Source organism: Vombatus ursinus, unplaced genomic scaffold, assembly GCF_900497805.2.
Source record: "Vombatus ursinus unplaced genomic scaffold, bare-nosed wombat genome assembly UNPS02009132.1, whole genome shotgun sequence".
Lineage (NCBI taxonomy): Eukaryota > Metazoa > Chordata > Mammalia > Diprotodontia > Vombatidae > Vombatus > Vombatus ursinus.
The window spans coordinates 13,045,258-13,062,607 of NW_020948910.1; the positions used below are offsets into that span (position 1 = coordinate 13,045,258).

Consider the following 17,350-nt stretch of genomic DNA (forward strand, 5'->3'; position numbering starts at 1 on the left):
CGTGTGTGTGTGTGTGTGTGTGTGTGTGTGTGTGTGTGTGTTAACTCTGGTTAACACACAGAGGCTTGATTTTTTTTTTTAATTCTAATTTCTTCATCCCTGTGGAAATACCCAGAGGTCTCGCCACTCCCATGTGTGACAGACTCTTCACAGAATGGAGAACCAGTGACCAGCCCCCATCAGCCAACAATGACCATGGACAGGTGAGTCAAGCTAGCAGTGGAGGCTTTGGAGGGTCCTTGAAAAATTATTTTTGGTCACAAGTGAGACTTTTTTTCCCCCACAACTATGTATCGCATATATCTTTCCTTAGGCATTCTTAAAAAAGAAATCTGGCCTTGTATTTTATGTCATCTTTTTGTTTTCTTGGTAATTGCTCATTAAAGCAAAAAGCTTCTATTTCCCTAATGACAAAAGAAAATAGTAAAAGCTGGAATCTATGCAGTGCTTTAAGATTTACAAAGAGTTTATATATGTTGCTTCATTTTATCCTCACAACAAACCCCTGTGAGGTAGGTACTGTTTCTGAATTTTTTTTAACTAAACAAATGCAGTTCCCATGGGCTGCTCCCATGCCTAGAGCAGCAACAGTAACGATAACAATAGCTAACATATGTAAAAGCACATACAAATTTTGTCTCACCTTCACCTACTGGACCCCTCAGCTCCCTTCAAGACTCGGTTCCTCATTTCCCCATTTTCCCTACCCCATCCCATCATCACGTATTCAGTTGCTGTTTAGCCTTATTTATAATTTATACGTGTACTGTCTATTCCCTTAGTAGACTGAAAGCTTCCTGAGAACAGGGACTATGTCATTTTTGTCTTTGCACAAGGTGGGCATTGAGTGAATGCTTATTGATTAATTTCACTGAAAACCTCCGGTCAACATGTCATCTTGATACAAAGTTTGACTCTTTTTAACAACAACAGTAATAATTAGATTGGAATCTCTTTGAGGGCAGGGACTGTCTTTTGCTCTTTTTTTGTGTCCCCAGCACATAGTAGGCAGTTAATAAGTGTTTATTGATTAATAATGATAGTGCTAGAATCGGGGCACCTAGGTGACACAGTGAATAGAGCACAGGCCCTGGAGTCAGGAGGCCCTAAATTCAAATCTGGCCTCACACACATAAAATTCACTAGCTGTGTGACTCTGGGCAAGTCACTTAACTCCAATTGCCTCACAAAAAACAAAAACAAAAAAAAAACAACCCAATAGCTAGAATTTATATAGCACTTTAAAGTTTGCAAAGTGTTTTATAAGTGGCATCTTATTTGAGCCTCACAGTGATGCTCGGGGGCGGGGGGTGGGGTGGGGAAGTGTTATTATCCTCATACAATCCTTGCAGTCCAGTAAAACCCTTGGACGTTTATCAAAGGGAATGTTGCATAGCCATGCTCCTTTTAATATGTATTTCTTGAGTTTATATTTTGAAGCCTAAATGTGTAACTTTGCTTCTTTTAATTGAGAATAATATCCTCATTTCTCATCATGCAGATTAGAAAACCGAGGCAGACCAAAGTTAAGCAACTTGCCTAGGGTCACACAGCTCCAGGTCTGATTTGAACTCTGGTCTTCCTGACTCCAGTCAAGTGGTCTATCCACTGCACCACCTGGCTACTTTGAACATTTTGTCTATTGGGTAGTTTACAGTGAACATTTCTTTATTTTGGGTTCATCGATTTTCAAAAGAGAATGAGTTAGTAATGCTGCATTCCTCAGAAAGAAAAATGTTTATTATTTGTATATTTAAATGTATTATCTTGAGCCTGGAATGCTAAAGAGAACTGCAAAAGATAACCTGATTAGTTTTTTTTTCATGTAGCCTAACTTCGCCAGAACCATATTCATGCTCCTCAGTGATTTGTCAACCTTGAATGATGCCAGATTACAGTAGAATGATTCTTAAGTTTGTACCATTATGAGTAATTTAAGAAACCCACATTTATATGGTGTATTGATGGCAGTGCCTCTTAGCCAAGACAGGGCAGGTTGTAGCAATTAACTGCCAACAATAGACATGTGATCTGGGAAATACTCCAGGTTACATGGAGATCATGTCCTTTTCACCTCCTGTGCGTGAATATCAATAATATTTGCAGCCACATTTTTTCAGATATAAAACAGCCCCAACATATTTTGTGCTTGTATGTGTGTGACCCCAGAGAATTATAGAAATATTTAATAATGCTGTTGAAAATATTGACAACCCTCTGAACTATAGCTAAGCAAAGGCTGGTAACAAGGTTTTTTTTTTAGCGTTTTTCTGATTTCTAGAATTCATTTTTGAAGCATCTAAAATAATCTCTCTCAGTACAGCATGCCAATGTAGTAGGAGCTTTTATTTTCTATAGCCAGGATGAGAACCATTAGAAGCTGCTGAGACCTGAAGGTCTTCAAATTATTTTATAATAGCTGATTTTTTTTTCTGCTGTCAGACGTAATTGTCCATAATCCTCTAACAAACACACTTGCCCCATATGATGTTCTATAGTGTGATTGGCACTAATTGGAAGATACTAACTGTGGGATGCTATCTCTTTATGCCTGTGGAATTGTTACTCCTTGCAAGACTGACAAGATTATCTCTGCCCAGGGTGTTATTAATAATGATCATTTGGCTGTGTTGAATAAATGATGCAAAGCCAGTTCATAATTACCTTTGATATGTATTAGACACTAGCTTTTTCTCAGTCTAAAGCACACCTTGATTTCTATAGTATAACAACATCCTTGCCTTTCAATGACTGTCACATAACTATCCGATTTACTCCGTAAGAAAATCCTTAATGTTTTTACCGAAAAGTAAAAGCACGGATTCTTAAGTATTCAAAGAAATCCATACTTAATGGAGGAGATGCAGAGTACAATGATAGTTCTAATATTTGACTAATAAATGAACTAAATTATACATTAGCCAAGTCTTTTTTACACCATTAGTATGGTTTTGTTCTTGCTTCAAAGAACTTGCCATGTGATTCTTTATGAGTAAAGTAGGCCTGAGGCTTAATTATATAATACTGGGATAATTATCAGATTAATAATACTGAGCCTTTTCTCAAAGCCAGAAAGTACTTTGGGAGGGTCATTTAAAAAAAAAATGCTATATGCTTGATATGCAACTTTCGATACCTAACAGAGATTAATTCTCTTCATGCCCAAGGGGTTACTCATTTTGTAGGCTATCTTACTGTAGCCTGAAGGTATTGATTGCTTCTATCCTCAGCAAAATTCTGGAACAGATTATCAGATAGTCTCTGACTTAGACAGTGGTCACAACTTAATTACAGAGAACCAACATAGGTCTATGAACATAAATCACTCCAAATTCACCTCTTTTTTAAAAAATGATTATGAAACTAAAGACTGGTCATAGTATTTTTGGACCGAAATCCAGAGATTATTGCAACAAGGCATTTTATAGCCATGATGGAGAAATGTTAGGTGGATCTATAACTGGTTTAATTATTTTGAAAAAAATATGAATCAGTGGACCAGTGTCTAATGGCTCCATTTTGCAGATGGGTGAACTGGGGCAGATGGAGCTTGGATGACTTGCCCAGGGTCATGCCACATCTAGTCTCTGAGGCAGGATTTGGAAACAAGATTTCTGATTTCTAAGTCCAATGATCCTAACCATTGCACAATCTGGTTGCTTGTGTTTATCCCATTGTACCTAAATATGTCTTTTAAAAAAAAAAATTATAATAAGAATATTCTGGATACTTTTCCCCCTCTTCTTTGCAGAGGTGAAAGATTTCATGATTGTTTTATATTGTATATGTTTTCAGATTTATAGACACACGGACAGATTGGTTTGGGTAATTTGTCTTTTTCTTTTAAAAATTCTTTCTTTAAACTCTCTTGGGAGAGGGATATGGGGAGAATTTTAAATAAGGTTTTATATATATACATACACACATACATACATATATCTCGATATATTTAAAAAAGAAAAAAATAATCAGTGGACCAGTATCAACCTGGAAGGTAGCCTCTACTCTACAGCTCCATCCTCAGCTGTTTTCTTCAACATCTTTATCAGTAATTTAGATGAAGATCTAGATGAGATGGCATGCTTTTCAACTTTGTGAATGACATAGAGAAAAATAGAGAATAGACTCAGAATACCAAAAAAAAAAAAAACAAAAAACCATAACTGGAAAGATAGGCCAACTCCAGTAAAAACAAAATGTAGTTGGGGATAAATGTAAAATCCTACACCCAGGCTCAAAAAAGCAGCCACACAATGGCAGGATAATGGAGACATGGCTAGAGAGTAGGTTACATGGAAAAATTGAATGGTTTTAGTAGGTCACAAATTCAAGATGAACCAGCATAGTAGTGTGACAGCCAAAAATAGCTACTATAACCTTCAGCTGCATTGGGAGCAGTATACAGTGATATGCAGAACAAGAAAGCCTGGTATTCCCCCATACTCTGAAGTCATTAAATCACATGGACAATATTAATGGTCTTCAGCTCCCTATACCACATTTCTAAGGAAGGTCTATGTTTTTTAAACTGGAACATGAATGAAGGAAATTAAAAGGAAGAAGGATGGGAATCCCTGTCAATCAATAATCAATCAATATAAATTTAATAAGTTCCTACTATATGCCAGGCACTGGGTATACAAAAAGAGATAAAAGAAAGTCTCTGCCCTCAAGCAGCTTACAATTCAATAGAGGAGAAAACACGCAAACAAATATATACAATGCAAGATATATTCAGGATAAATAGGAAATAATTAACAGGGAAGATTCTAGAATTCAGAGGGATTGAGGAAGGCTTCTTGTAAAAAGGTCATCATAAAAATAATGTCATATAAAGGATGGTTGAAGTAACTGGAGATGAGATGATTTTAAAAGGACAGGTCAGAGCATAACAGATTTAAATTTGGAAGCAGACTTAGAAGTCATGTAGGCCAACCTCAGTATTGTACACTTGAAGAAATTGAGACCCCAGAAAGATTAGGTAACTTGTCTATGTTTCCATAGGTGGTTCCCATAGGTAGCAATGGAGCCCATCTTCAAACTTTAGTCTGAGGACTCTTACTCCAGCTTTCTTTCCACTATACCACCATGCCCTTTGTGTCATGAAAGATAGAAAAAAAATGTCATGGAAGAAGTACTTAACTTAGCCTTTCTCTACAGGGAATAAGACCAATGAGTAGAAGTTAAAGGAAGGTAGAGATTGATTTGTTGTCATCACTCCTTGCTCCATATGAAAAAGGGCCTTAAAGAGACAACATACCTTCAACAGGAAGAATTTTCTAATTAGTAGTGTCCAACAGAAAGGGAAGCCTAGTGGAATAGTGAGTTCCTATCACTGGAGGGGTGTTGATTCAGTTTGGTTCAACTGAACAAACAGAAGTCTTCCAGTCTTGAGAGGAATAGAACACATGAACATATAACTATAATGCCTTGGCACATAAGGTTAAACTTCATATGGCACTTTGCTAATACCTAAGGAGAGAGATTATTATTATGATGAGAAATCATCAGTGGAGACTTTATGAAAAAGGTAGTATGCGAATTCTCCTTTTAAGCATGGTAAGAAATTCAAAAGAAAGAAGCGAAGAGAGGGCATTTCAAGCCTAGGAAACTGGATGACTAGAAACATTAAAACAGAAAAGAATGCAGCGTATTCGGGGTATACGTCTTCTAGTCCATTCGTGGCATGAATTCTGTTGAGGGGAGTGGTGTGAGCCAAGTCTGAGAAGGTAGAGCGTCAAATTGTGGAGAGTCTGGAACTGCAGGCAGATGAGTTTGATCTTGACTCAGGCAGAATCATAGGACCAAATAGCTGAAAGGGACCTCAGAGGACATCAAGTCCAACCAAAAAACTTTCTATATCCCCAAAAAGTTTACTGTCTAGCCTTTGCTTAAAAGCGTTCAGTGGAGAGAGACCCATTAACCACCCCCAGTCTCCCATCCCCCACTTTTCAATTGTACTATTTAAGTAGCTTTCCCCTAGTTTAAGCCTAAATCCACCTGTCCACCACTTAGATCAATCCATTGCTCCTAGTTCCATTTTCTAAGGCTACAGCAGAACCTATCTCATGCCTTTGCTACATGACAGCCTTTCATTTGAAAATAATTATCATATCTACCCTGCCTCAAGTACTTTCTTCCCCAGCTAGGTGGTTCAGAGGACAGAACCAGGGCCTAGAGTCAGAAAGACCCGAGTTCAAATCCAGACTCAGAGGCTTACTAGCTCTGTGACCCTGGGCAAGTCACTTAACCTATATTTCCTCATCTATAAAATAGAGGTAACAATAGCATCTACCTCCAAGGGTTGTTGTGAAGATCAAATCAGGTAATATTTGTAAAGCACTTAACACAGTGCCTAGCACATAGTAGGCACTATATAAATGCTTATTCCTTTCTCTTCCTCTTCCCTTCCCCAGGATTAATAGTCCCATTTCCTTCAAAATTCCTTATGTGTTATATTCTCCAGTTCTTATACCACCCTGGTTCCTCTCTTCTGAATGGGCTCCAGCCTGCCAATGTCCTTCCTCAAATACAGTACTGAGAATTGAACATGATATTTCCGATGTAGCCTAAGCAGGCCAAAATACAGTGGAACCATCCCCTTATCCTGGGTGCTTTTCCTCTTAATTCAGACCACCTAGAATACAGTGAACTTCTTAGAGTACCCTGTCACACTGTTGACTCATAGTATGTTTCCAGCCTACCAAAGCCCCAGGAACTCTTTCAAAAGGAAATATTGCTTCCCCAAGTATGCATTTAAATTTATTCGTGAATCCTAAATATGTAACTTCACTTTTTTTTTTTTTCCAATTCCAGACCCATGATTTTATTGGTGTAAGGAACTCCCTGTTAGGATATTCCTTCTACCAGTACAAATCAGCACCTGCTCTAAGGAGTAGCCTGGGAAATTGAGAATTTAAATGACTTGCTCAGAGACACGTTACCTGTATATATCAGATACAGGACTCAAACCTGCACTGTCCTCAATCAGAGACCAGCTCTTTCTCCACACTGCCACAAAACTTTACACTTACCCCTGTTGAATTTCACATTATTGGATGCAGTCATTGAGGTTCCATTGTGTCCCGGCTCTGTCGTCTAATGCATTATTTATACCACCCAGCTTTGTGTGTAATTTTCATAAGCATGCCATGTATGCCATTGTTTAAATTACTGATAAAAAAAATATTCACCAGCACACAGCCAAGGGCACATCCCAGGAGCGCTGGATTAGAGACCTTCCTTCAAGCTGACATCAACCTTTTAATGCATACTCTGTCATTTGGTCATTACAAATCCACCTTTTCATCTAGCCCTATCCCTCTACCTTATCCAAAAAAACAACAGAAAAGACTTTGTCATGTACTTTGCTTAAATCTAAGTGTATTTGTGCATACAGCATTCCCTGATCAACCTGAGTGATTACCCTATCAGAAAAAGAAATTAGGTTAGTCTGACACTTTTCATGCAGAAGCCATGCTGGCTTTTGGTGATCACCACTACCCTTCTTAAGTGGTTATATACCTTCTTCTTAACAGTGTGTTCTAGAATTTTGTCAGGAGTAGTAGACATTTGATATTCTCCAGTCCTGTGGCACTTTTCCAAAGTGTTATAAAAATCATTGATCTGCTGGTTGTTTCAGTATGTCAGAAGGAGTGACTTGAAGTCATCAAGGAGTGTGACATGCTGTCTGATAAATGTTTCCCTTTAGTTGAGTTTATATTCCTTGTTACGTTTTTGTTCTATGCTTCAGTCTAAAAATCATTCTACTTCCAAGAAGCAAAAACAGAAGCAAAATAAAGAGTTGAGTGGTTCTGCCTTCTCTTCCATCATCTGTTTTCATCATTCCACCTACCTTGAACCTCCGACATAGCTTTAAGGGGGAGAAGGGGGCAGGACCTATTTCTTCTTCTATGTTATAATCTGATCCCATAGGTTCAAATATCATCTCTGTCTAGATGATTCCAGTATTTACATATCCAGCCGAAACTGCTCTCCCACAAACTGCCAAATAGGATGTTCTGAATTGGATACTCCATTGACACCTCAAACTTCTTGTAAAAAACAGGATTTATTATCTTTCCCCAAGAAACTCAGGGCAGCTATGTTGGCCCTGGTGTCTGGAGGTGTCAAGTTCAAATCTAGCCTCAGATACTAGCTATGTGACCCTGGGCAAGTCACTTAACCCTGTTTGCTTCAGTTTCTTCATCTGTAAAATAAATTGGAGAAGGAAATGGCAAACCACTCCAGCATCATTGCCAAGAAAAGTCTAAATGGGGTCATGAAGAGCCAGGCATGACTGAAATGACTGAACACACAAGAAACTCATCTCTCTTCCAAATTTCCCTATTATCGTTAAAGGCACCATCCTCTTTCCAGGCACTCAGGTTTGCAGTCTTGGTGTCACATTCAGCTTTTCACTCATCCCTTCCCCCTTATTCAAATGATTGCCAAGTCTTGTCATTTCCATCTCTGTAACACCTCTTGCCACACGTCTCCTCTCCACTCATTCAGCCTCTATCTTCATTCAGGTCCACACCATCTCTTACCTGGGCTATTGCAGTAGTCTTCTATCTAGTTTCTGTCTCTCCCCACAGTTGTCAAAGTGATGACATGGTCATATTAGCTACTATCCTGCCTCTTTCCTCACTCAATAAACTGCAGCAAATCCCTGTTATCTCTATGACCAAATAGAAATCTCTGACATTTAAAGCTCTTCAGAGCCAGGCCCCAAACTATTTTTGAAGTCTTATACATTGTTCCTCTCCCCTTTAAGGTACTCCAGCCATGTTGTTTTACATTCTCTTCCTTGAATAAGAAATCTCATCTCCCTTCTCTTTGCCTTTACACTTACTGCCCATACCAGAATCTCCATGCCTCCTTCTTTCCTCTTCTCTGCTCCTTAGGATCTCTGCCTTCATTCCAAACTCAGTTCAAGTGCCACTTTCTAACACATGAAGCTTTTCTGACTCCCTCAAGCTACTAGTACCCTCCCTTTTAAGTCTATCTTGTATTTATTTTGCATATATTCTTTATATACCCATATATGTGTTTTCTTCCCCAATAAAATGCAAACTCCGTGAGGGCAGGGACTGCCTTGTTTTTGTCTTTGTATCATGTGTTCATGTAACTCTCTGCTTGGCATATAATAGGAACTTAAGAAGCATTTGCTTGTTAATCAACTGGTTGGTTGACAGCCTTCATCACTTGCTTCAGCTGGCACAATTTTTACAAGATAGTGTTTCTCATCTGTATTTATCCTTGTTATTGGCTCTTTCTTCCATCATCTATACACATCTTTTAAAAATCTGAGTTTGGTCAGTGGATTCCCTGTGTATCCACATCAGCTCCTTTCCTCCCTCACCCCCCTCATCAGAATAACTTCTGCTTTTGTCTTTAGAATTTCTTGGAGCTTCCCAACAGACTTAGGCCAATTTTCCCTTAAAAACACACACACATACACATACACACACACACACACACATTAATTCTTATATATTCCTTTATTTCCTGTCTCAAGCCTATCATGGTGGGGGTTGGGGAGATAGACATTCCCCACAATTCCAATGCAACCGATTTCCTTTAAAATAGCTTTTGGTGTGGAACTCTGTCATATGCTTTATTTACTCCTCTAAGGACTTTGAGTAGATTAGTCAGATATGATTTCCCTTGCAGAAATCATAATTTCCCCTAGTAGATTATTCTTGCTTACGTGCTTAGTGGTACTTATGTTTATTAATTGGCAAAAAAAATCAAATATTTGGCACCTACTTTATGCCCAGGACTTGAATAAAGATTCCATCAGTTTGCCAAGTATGAAAGTGAGACTACCTAGTTCCCAGGGTCCGCTCTACAGACTTTGAGGATGGAAGGGGGAAAGGATGCTGGGGAAGAAACAGTTGCCTTGGTAATCCAGTTTAAAATATGCGGTGATCAATAGAAACACAGCAGTGTTTGTTCTCCCTTGGAAACCAGTCAGGAATGAAAACCCTTTTGTTCAGATTGGAGGAAGCCCCACTTTTTCCTTGGGAGTAACTGGGGAGTAACTGGAGTTAGGCCAGGCTAGAGGCAATGGCACAAGGTGGGAGGGCCCCTCCAAGGAAAATGGGCATCAAGACCTGGGCGTCTTGAGGGAGTGGGACGGAGTGATTAGAAATCCCACTGTCTTATATTTTGAATAAAGCTGCGACCAAGAGTAGACGAGGCAGTGGGTATACAGCTCATAGCAGGGGGATGCGATGAGGGACACTTTAATATTACATTTTTATGTGCACATTTTTATCATCAGAAAATCCTACTCTCCACAGTACATTGGTATGTGCCTTGTGTTGTCAAGTTGCCATAAAGGTTCAAAGTCTTTGGTGGACAGTAACTCACAGGGGACCCAATTTTCAAACCTTGCTTAGGGCACATAAATGTCAGGTCCAGATTCTGCTCCCAACGGATAGATATAGATGGAGGAGGGCTTTGAGCAGTAGAAAGACATGATCAAAATGCCTGTCAAGGAAGTCCTATTTTTCCACATCACTTTAGAGATGGGGCATTGGGTCATGTCCTGAGATGACTGACTAGTCCCTAGTCCAGAAGTTTACTAGTGGGAATTGAGAAGAATGCAAGGAACTGAAAGATAATAAAGAGAGAAAAGTGGTAAAATTTAGTGACTACTTAAATCTGGGTCATAGAAAAGAAAAGGGTTAAATACAGCTCTGAGAACAAATAGCCAGAGGGCAATGTTCTCCTCTGAGTATTTGGGAAGGAAGGTAGTAAAGCAGGTTTAAAACGGGAGGAGGGATTTTAAATAAAGATGACAAGATAGCCAGGTAGTACCAAGCATCCATGTTGAATAGCCAGAGTAACAGCACGTGAATAATGTGTGGCACTATGAAAATAACATTTAGATACAAGAGTCAAATGGTCACACACTTGACTTTCTTGGTTGGGTCTCTTGAGTTGGGTCTTCAGCCCAAAAAAATTGGGCCGAAGTCTTGATTCCAACATGGAGTCGCTGTGTGACCAATTCCCTGAGACTATTCCTTTATCTCTAAAATGAAACGAATCATAGTCATACTTCTTATTTCACTCGAAATCCTTTGAAAAGCTTAACGTGTTTTTAAAATACAAAACTGTGCTCATTATTATAATTGCTATGATCTTTAGTTTCATCAAGTTCCTTAGCATGCGGAAAAAAATCACCATTCAAATAAGGGCCTAAAAAGAGAGGCAGAGTAGAATTAGAGTCAGAGGACAGAGTTTGAATTGTGGGTCTGATGTTTAATTATGTATGTGACACAGAGAATGTCACATGGGTCACAATTTCCTCATCTGGAAAACGAGATCCTTCACAACTCTGAGGTCTTTTCCAGCTCTAAATCTATGTTCCTATGTCTTTGTCAAAAAAGCAAAACTGTCATTGACTGAGAAATAAAAACTTGGCTGATATTACCATTTATGCTGCTAATAAAATTATGAATAATGTTACAAAAAAGTCCTTTTTAGGAAGCAGTAGTTGGCTGCCCTAAAAGATAAATGCCTGTTTCTGTTTCAACATTAAATCTTATTCTACAACTATGTCGTTTTAAATGTTTTCTAGTACCCTCAATACTGAAAATCAACCAAATGAAAATGGAGTGACTCTTCATAATGACACCTTTGAAGAAATTATAAACTTACCCATCGGATCTAAACCATCCAGACTGGATATCACGGACAGTGATGGAAGCCCAGAAATTCCTTTGAATCCAATTTTAGCCTTTGATGATAAGGGGACTCTTGGGCCATTGCCTCAGGTAGATAGTGTTCAGACACAGCAAACAGCAGGTAAGTTTGCCTAGGACCAGTTGTTGCAATTGTCAGAAAACTTCTGAAAAAATCAATTGGCTGGTACCTTACGAAAGGTATGGAGACTATGTAAGCTCTGCCCCGGGTGTCACCTGAAGGGCCTTGTGTATTGGAGTTCAAAGCTTTATAACTGTATGTAAACTTCCCTGAAAATTGTTGTAAAAGACAACATACAATAGGGTGAATGAATGGCCTCTAAGGTTTCCACTAACCAATTACTCAAAGCAGGAATCCCTGCTCTATCTGTGCCTTCCTGTATTTGCACAAGTTTTTTTCTTCAATCCTGGAAACCGTTTCCTCTTCATCTCCGTCTTTGGTAATCCTCTTCCTTTAAATTTTAACTGGGCTAGCTTTAAATTTTACCTACTCTGTGAAGCCCTCTTGGATTCATCCTAGTTGTGATCATCTCCTCCCTCCTCTAATGTTCAAAGCACTCTGTCCCATCTCTCCCTTGCTCCTTTTTCTTCCGACTTTGCTTTAGACCAAACTATTGTGCACCCCCAAGAGAATGTAAGCTTCTTGAAGTCAAGGATTCTTTTGGGTTTTTTTTGTCTTTTTTGTTAAATTAAATTATATTCAATTATTCAGTCTCTGTTTAAACTGAACATTTATGAGGAGAAGCTCACTATTTGAAAGCTCATTTTGGGGTTTACTTTTTCTTTCTTGTGTACTGACCTGAAATCTGCCTCCTTGCTTCTTCTACCTATATAGCCTGGAGAATAGAAAACTCAGGGGGGATAGGATAACTGGCCTCAGGAATTTGAAGGACCGCCATTGGAGGAGGGATTAGGTTAGTTCTATGAACAATGGCTGGAAATTGCAAGGGGGCAAAATTTAAGTTTGATGTCAAGAAAAACTGTCCAACAATAAGAGTGGTCTGGAAGTAGAATAGACTAGTTCGAGAAGCGGTGGGCTCTTCCTCCGCGGAAGGCTGCAAGAAGAGGCTAGACAACTGCTGGCCAACTATGTTGCAGTGGGAATTCCTTTCATGGATAGGAAGGCTAAATGGCTGGTGAGATCCAGTGCCCAAATTTAGTTTCTAGTGTTATTCTCTAGAGCCACAGTGGATATCTACTCACTCTTCAACGTGGTAGCTGTTCAGAGAGTTAGGTGTAGCCACCATGGACCACCTAAGCCTTCTTTTCCAAGTATCCCCCATAGATGTATCATTTTTCCTTTGTTGTCAAAGGTCACAAAGAAATGCTTATCCTGTTGATCTATTTGATGTGGCCCATGAAATGATGCAATATTACAAGTTAAAGCAAAGACTACAATTTGTCTTCATGGCAATTGGTACAGGTCATTTGAATTTAAGAATCTGTGAGTCCTAGTCTCAGATTTTAAGTTATTTGAACAGGCTTTTTTAGGCAGGTGTAGCTAACTTGCCACACTGAACAGCTGTGAAATTTGCCTTTTGATTAGGGGTTGCAGCCATTATTGAAAGTACCTGCCCTTTTCTGTGCCACAATCTCCAAGGCTCACGGATGGCCAGAAGCCTTTGCTCAAAAGGAGCAGCTATTAGAAGAGTCAGTGTCACGTGCCTCGGCCTAATCCCAAGTAGTTACTGTCAGCACCAAGTATTGCCATTATAACAGGTGGCAGCCCATTGTATGACTCTGTGATGGGGTCATATAGTTAGTCCCATCACTTTGGACTTAAGAATAAATGGACTATAGAGGCAGTATAGTATAGTGAGTAGAGGGCTAGTTTCAGAGTCAGGAAGACCTGGGCTCAAGGCTTTCTTCTGATATCTGCTAGCTGTGTGGTCCTGTTCTTCACACAGCTAAAAGTCTAAATTTCAGGGCAACACCACTCTCAATTGGTTGGGGAAGTTTCCTTATAGGGAGTTCCCTAAACCAATGAAATCACAGATTTGGTTCAAAAAAGAAAAAAAAACAACACAGAACAAAAGGACTTAATTGCTGTGTTCCTTTCCTTTCACACTTTCTTTATTTTCCATTTAGCGCTCTGCTAACGCAGGTTTGTTTTGTACTATCTCACATGTGATCCTTAATGCATTATGAAGAAAACCATAATGAGGAATGGATGTTTAACCTGCTAACATAAATACTTACTAATGGTTTTGGTGTTTTAGGTTTGAGATGGACTTGAGACTGAGGTCTTTCAAAAAAAAAAATTTACACAAAACAGTTGCACAAACATGTGTTATTCTACACAGAGCCCTAGAGATATTCCTGGGTTTATGTAAGACCCAGAGCCTCTACCCTTGGAGCCTACACTGTCACACAAGTCTAGAACACAAACAAGTATAAAACCAAATGATACATAAGTACAGGCAGAATGCCCAACAAAGTCACAGAAAGAAAAGGGAAAATGAGCTAGAATGGTCAGGCCAGGGACAGGAATTTCGGGTGTGTGTGTGTGTGTGTGTGTGTGTGTTGAGAGGGTAGGGAGAACGAACAAAGCCAACAGAGGCAGAAAGATACCAAGCATGGGGTACAGAGTGTAACCAAGTTTGGCTGGAGAGTAGAGTAGGCCTGAAACAAACCTGGAAAAATACAGTGACATCAGATTGTGGAGGGCCTTGAATGCTAGACTAAAAAAAAATTACCTTTACTTAGTAGACAGTATTTTAAGCCAAAGATCTATGCATAAGAAACACTAGTCTGTGAACTGTATATGAAGAATGAAGGGGGGGGATAATGGAAAATTGGGAGAATATTGCAGCAGGTGGTAATGAGGACCTATATGTCAAGATGCTGAAAATGGAAAGAGAAGAGATGGACAGATCTGAGAGACATTGCAGAGATGGGATTGATGAATAATTGGATATAGAAGGAGAGAGATGGAAATATTCAAGTCAGAAGAAAGCAGGTTTTTAATTTTGTTTTTTGAAAAAATAAACTCAGCTTTGGACCTGTCGAATTTAAAGTGTCCATTAAAAAAAAATCCAACTAGATAGAAATGTCCTGAAGGCATTTGGAGATGTAGGGCTGTAGCTCAGGAAGGAGATCAGAGCAAGTGACAGAGATTTGGGAGTGAACTGCACAGACATGAGACCTGAAGCTGAAAGAGTGAATGAATTTAACAAGAAAGATAGAATAGACAGAAAAATGATCCAAGGACAGGACCTTTGGGTTAGGATGAGGAGTCATAAGAGAGAGAAGAGGAATAATTAGGAAAAATGAGCATATGGTGTTTTTGAAACCAACCAAAGAGACTGCACAGTAAATGGGGATAGATGATGGACAGTGTCAAATAACACTGAGTAGTCATGGGAGGATGAAAACTGAAAAAAGGCCATTGAATGTGGCAGGTAGGATCCTGGTCAACAAATCACTTCCTTCTTCTACATTGTTGGCTATTATTAAACCATTAGGAAGAATACTATTTCTCCTTATGTGCTAGAAAACATCCCTATACAATTTCCTAATTTCTTTTTGCATGGAATCAAAGAAAAGTTTTCCATTCAGTTTTCCATTTCTCTGAATTTAGGCAATGTGACTGATGGCTCTCTTTTCAAATGTTTTCTGGGCACCTAATGCCTGTCTCTTGTTAGCACTAGGGCCCCTTTGTGGCACTTTCTAATTTGCATTTCTGCCATAAGTGTCTTTATTTTACACACACACACACACACACACACTTACGCACGCACACAGAAATGACAAATTAAAGACTCTTTGTCTTCCTGGTGGTTGTTGCAGATCTTTTGAATTTAGGAATATATGAACCCAACTGGTAGATTTTATATTCTTTGAGCAGGTTTTTCATGTGATTGTCATAACATATTTCTTTTTCCTGTCTCCTAATATAGAAGTTATATGACCATTTCTTCTGAAGAACCAAAGGTGAAGTTTAATAAGCATTTCTACAGTTAATGGAATTCCTTCCATGCTATGAAGGAGTGTTTTTTTTTTTTTCCTTCCTCTCCAGTTTTCTAAAGATTTCTTGAATATCTTTTTGAAGAGACTTTATCAAAACCAGCTAAAGAAACCTTGGGGAATAGACTGGATCGCCTTTCTAATAGTTTTTGCCAATAGAAAAAAAAAAGTCATGCTTCACATACTTGGCACTTTTAAATGGCTTTTTCCAAACGTGCTCCTTCTTAGCAAATCAATATATTCTGCATTCTTTGAAAGACCAAATGCACTGGGATTTGAAAGGGATGGGCTAACTGGGATGATGGGCATGATTTTTCAGGTGGATGTCTTGGTTTTAAATGCTGTAATGTGTAAAATTGGCAACAAAAAAAAATTAGTAAATCTAATACTTGAAAAAATAAATACTTCCTTACTCTCCAAGTAGAGCAAATGGGAGGGAGGGGTGTTTAAATTAAGCCTGTTTAAATATTTTCACTGAGCTCTATTTGTAGGGGCAAATGATAGGCTTCTGTATCAGGTTCTTGTAAATGCAACTCCTACATGGACATTCTGTAAATTCAGCCATCATTACTTTCTTCTTGAAATCTTCTTTTGAGAAAGCAAACAAAAACATTTTAAAATGTGAAAAAATGGAAAGCATTATTTTTTCATGAATGAGAAATAATCTGCTGTACTCTTAAATAATGTATTTATGAAGTTTGTCCAGTTTAAAAAAAATTCAAATAAATTAGAAAAATGTGGCAAATCATCTTTGTAAAGTTTTTTAAGCTTCATTTATTTTTTGAGTACCATAACAGAATGGCCCCCAAAATGGAGTTATTTGGGACTTCTGTAAATTCTGAGATCTCCACTAATGGAGGGATGGATTTGATTTGCCTTATCAGATCATGAGACAGGGAGAGGTGGTGAAGGATGGGTAATCAAAAACTGATTTTTCTTTAAATAAAAGGAGAATTTGGTTTTGCTCATTTCAGAGCAAAGGCAATCTAATAGAATGTTTATGCTGTTTGATAATCTGTTAACATGTCACAGGAGACATAAAAATGAAAAAAAAAGGAGAGAAAACATAAGAGATGCAGTAAGGTTAAACTGTTTATATTTCTATATGACAAGATAACATTTGTAACTATTAAGAACTTTATTACTATAAGGGCCATTAGAAGAAATATATGTAGAAAGAAGATACAGATGGAAGGTGACTTTGGTGGGATGATACCCCCAAAAAATAAAGGTGTGAAAAAGAAGATTGCATTAGAAGTAGGGGGAGATAGAATGGGGGGGAGTAAAAATATCTCACATAAAAGATGCGTTAAAGAGCTATTATAATGGAAGGGAAGATGGGGGTGGGTGGGCAAAGCTTAAACCTTAACTTTCATCAAAATTGGCTGAAAGAGGGAATAACATACTCAGTTGAATACAGAAATATGTCTTACCCTGTAAGGAAGTAAAAAAGGGATGGGGATAAAAGAGGTGGGGGGGGACTGATAAAAGGGAGGGGTAGATTGGGGGAGACAGTGATCAGAAGTAAAACACGACAAGTGACAGAGTGGGGTAAGGGGGGAGGTGACAAACAAGGGAAAAATAGCAAAGAGGGAAACCACACAGTTATCATAACTATACATGTGAATGGGATGAACTCACCTATAAAAAAGGAAACAAATAGCAGAATG

At 38.6% G+C, this 17,350-nt stretch overlaps 1 protein-coding gene across 5 annotated transcripts in view; it reads left to right on the plus strand.

Moving 5' to 3' along the window:
- The window catches only part of MAP7 (microtubule associated protein 7), a 235,568-nt gene extending 219,152 nt beyond the window's left edge, over nt 1–16,416 (plus strand). For all 5 annotated transcript variants that reach the window (XM_027850724.1, XM_027850727.1, XM_027850723.1 and 2 more), the window contains 3 exons: nt 116–203; nt 11,591–11,817; nt 15,614–16,416. In XM_027850724.1, coding sequence (XP_027706525.1) covers nt 116–203; nt 11,591–11,817; nt 15,614–15,624 — 326 coding nt within the window. In that variant the 3' untranslated portion in view covers nt 15,625–16,416. The remainder of the gene's footprint in view (nt 1–115; nt 204–11,590; nt 11,818–15,613) is intronic.
- The last annotated feature ends 934 nt before the right edge of the window (nt 16,417–17,350 follow it).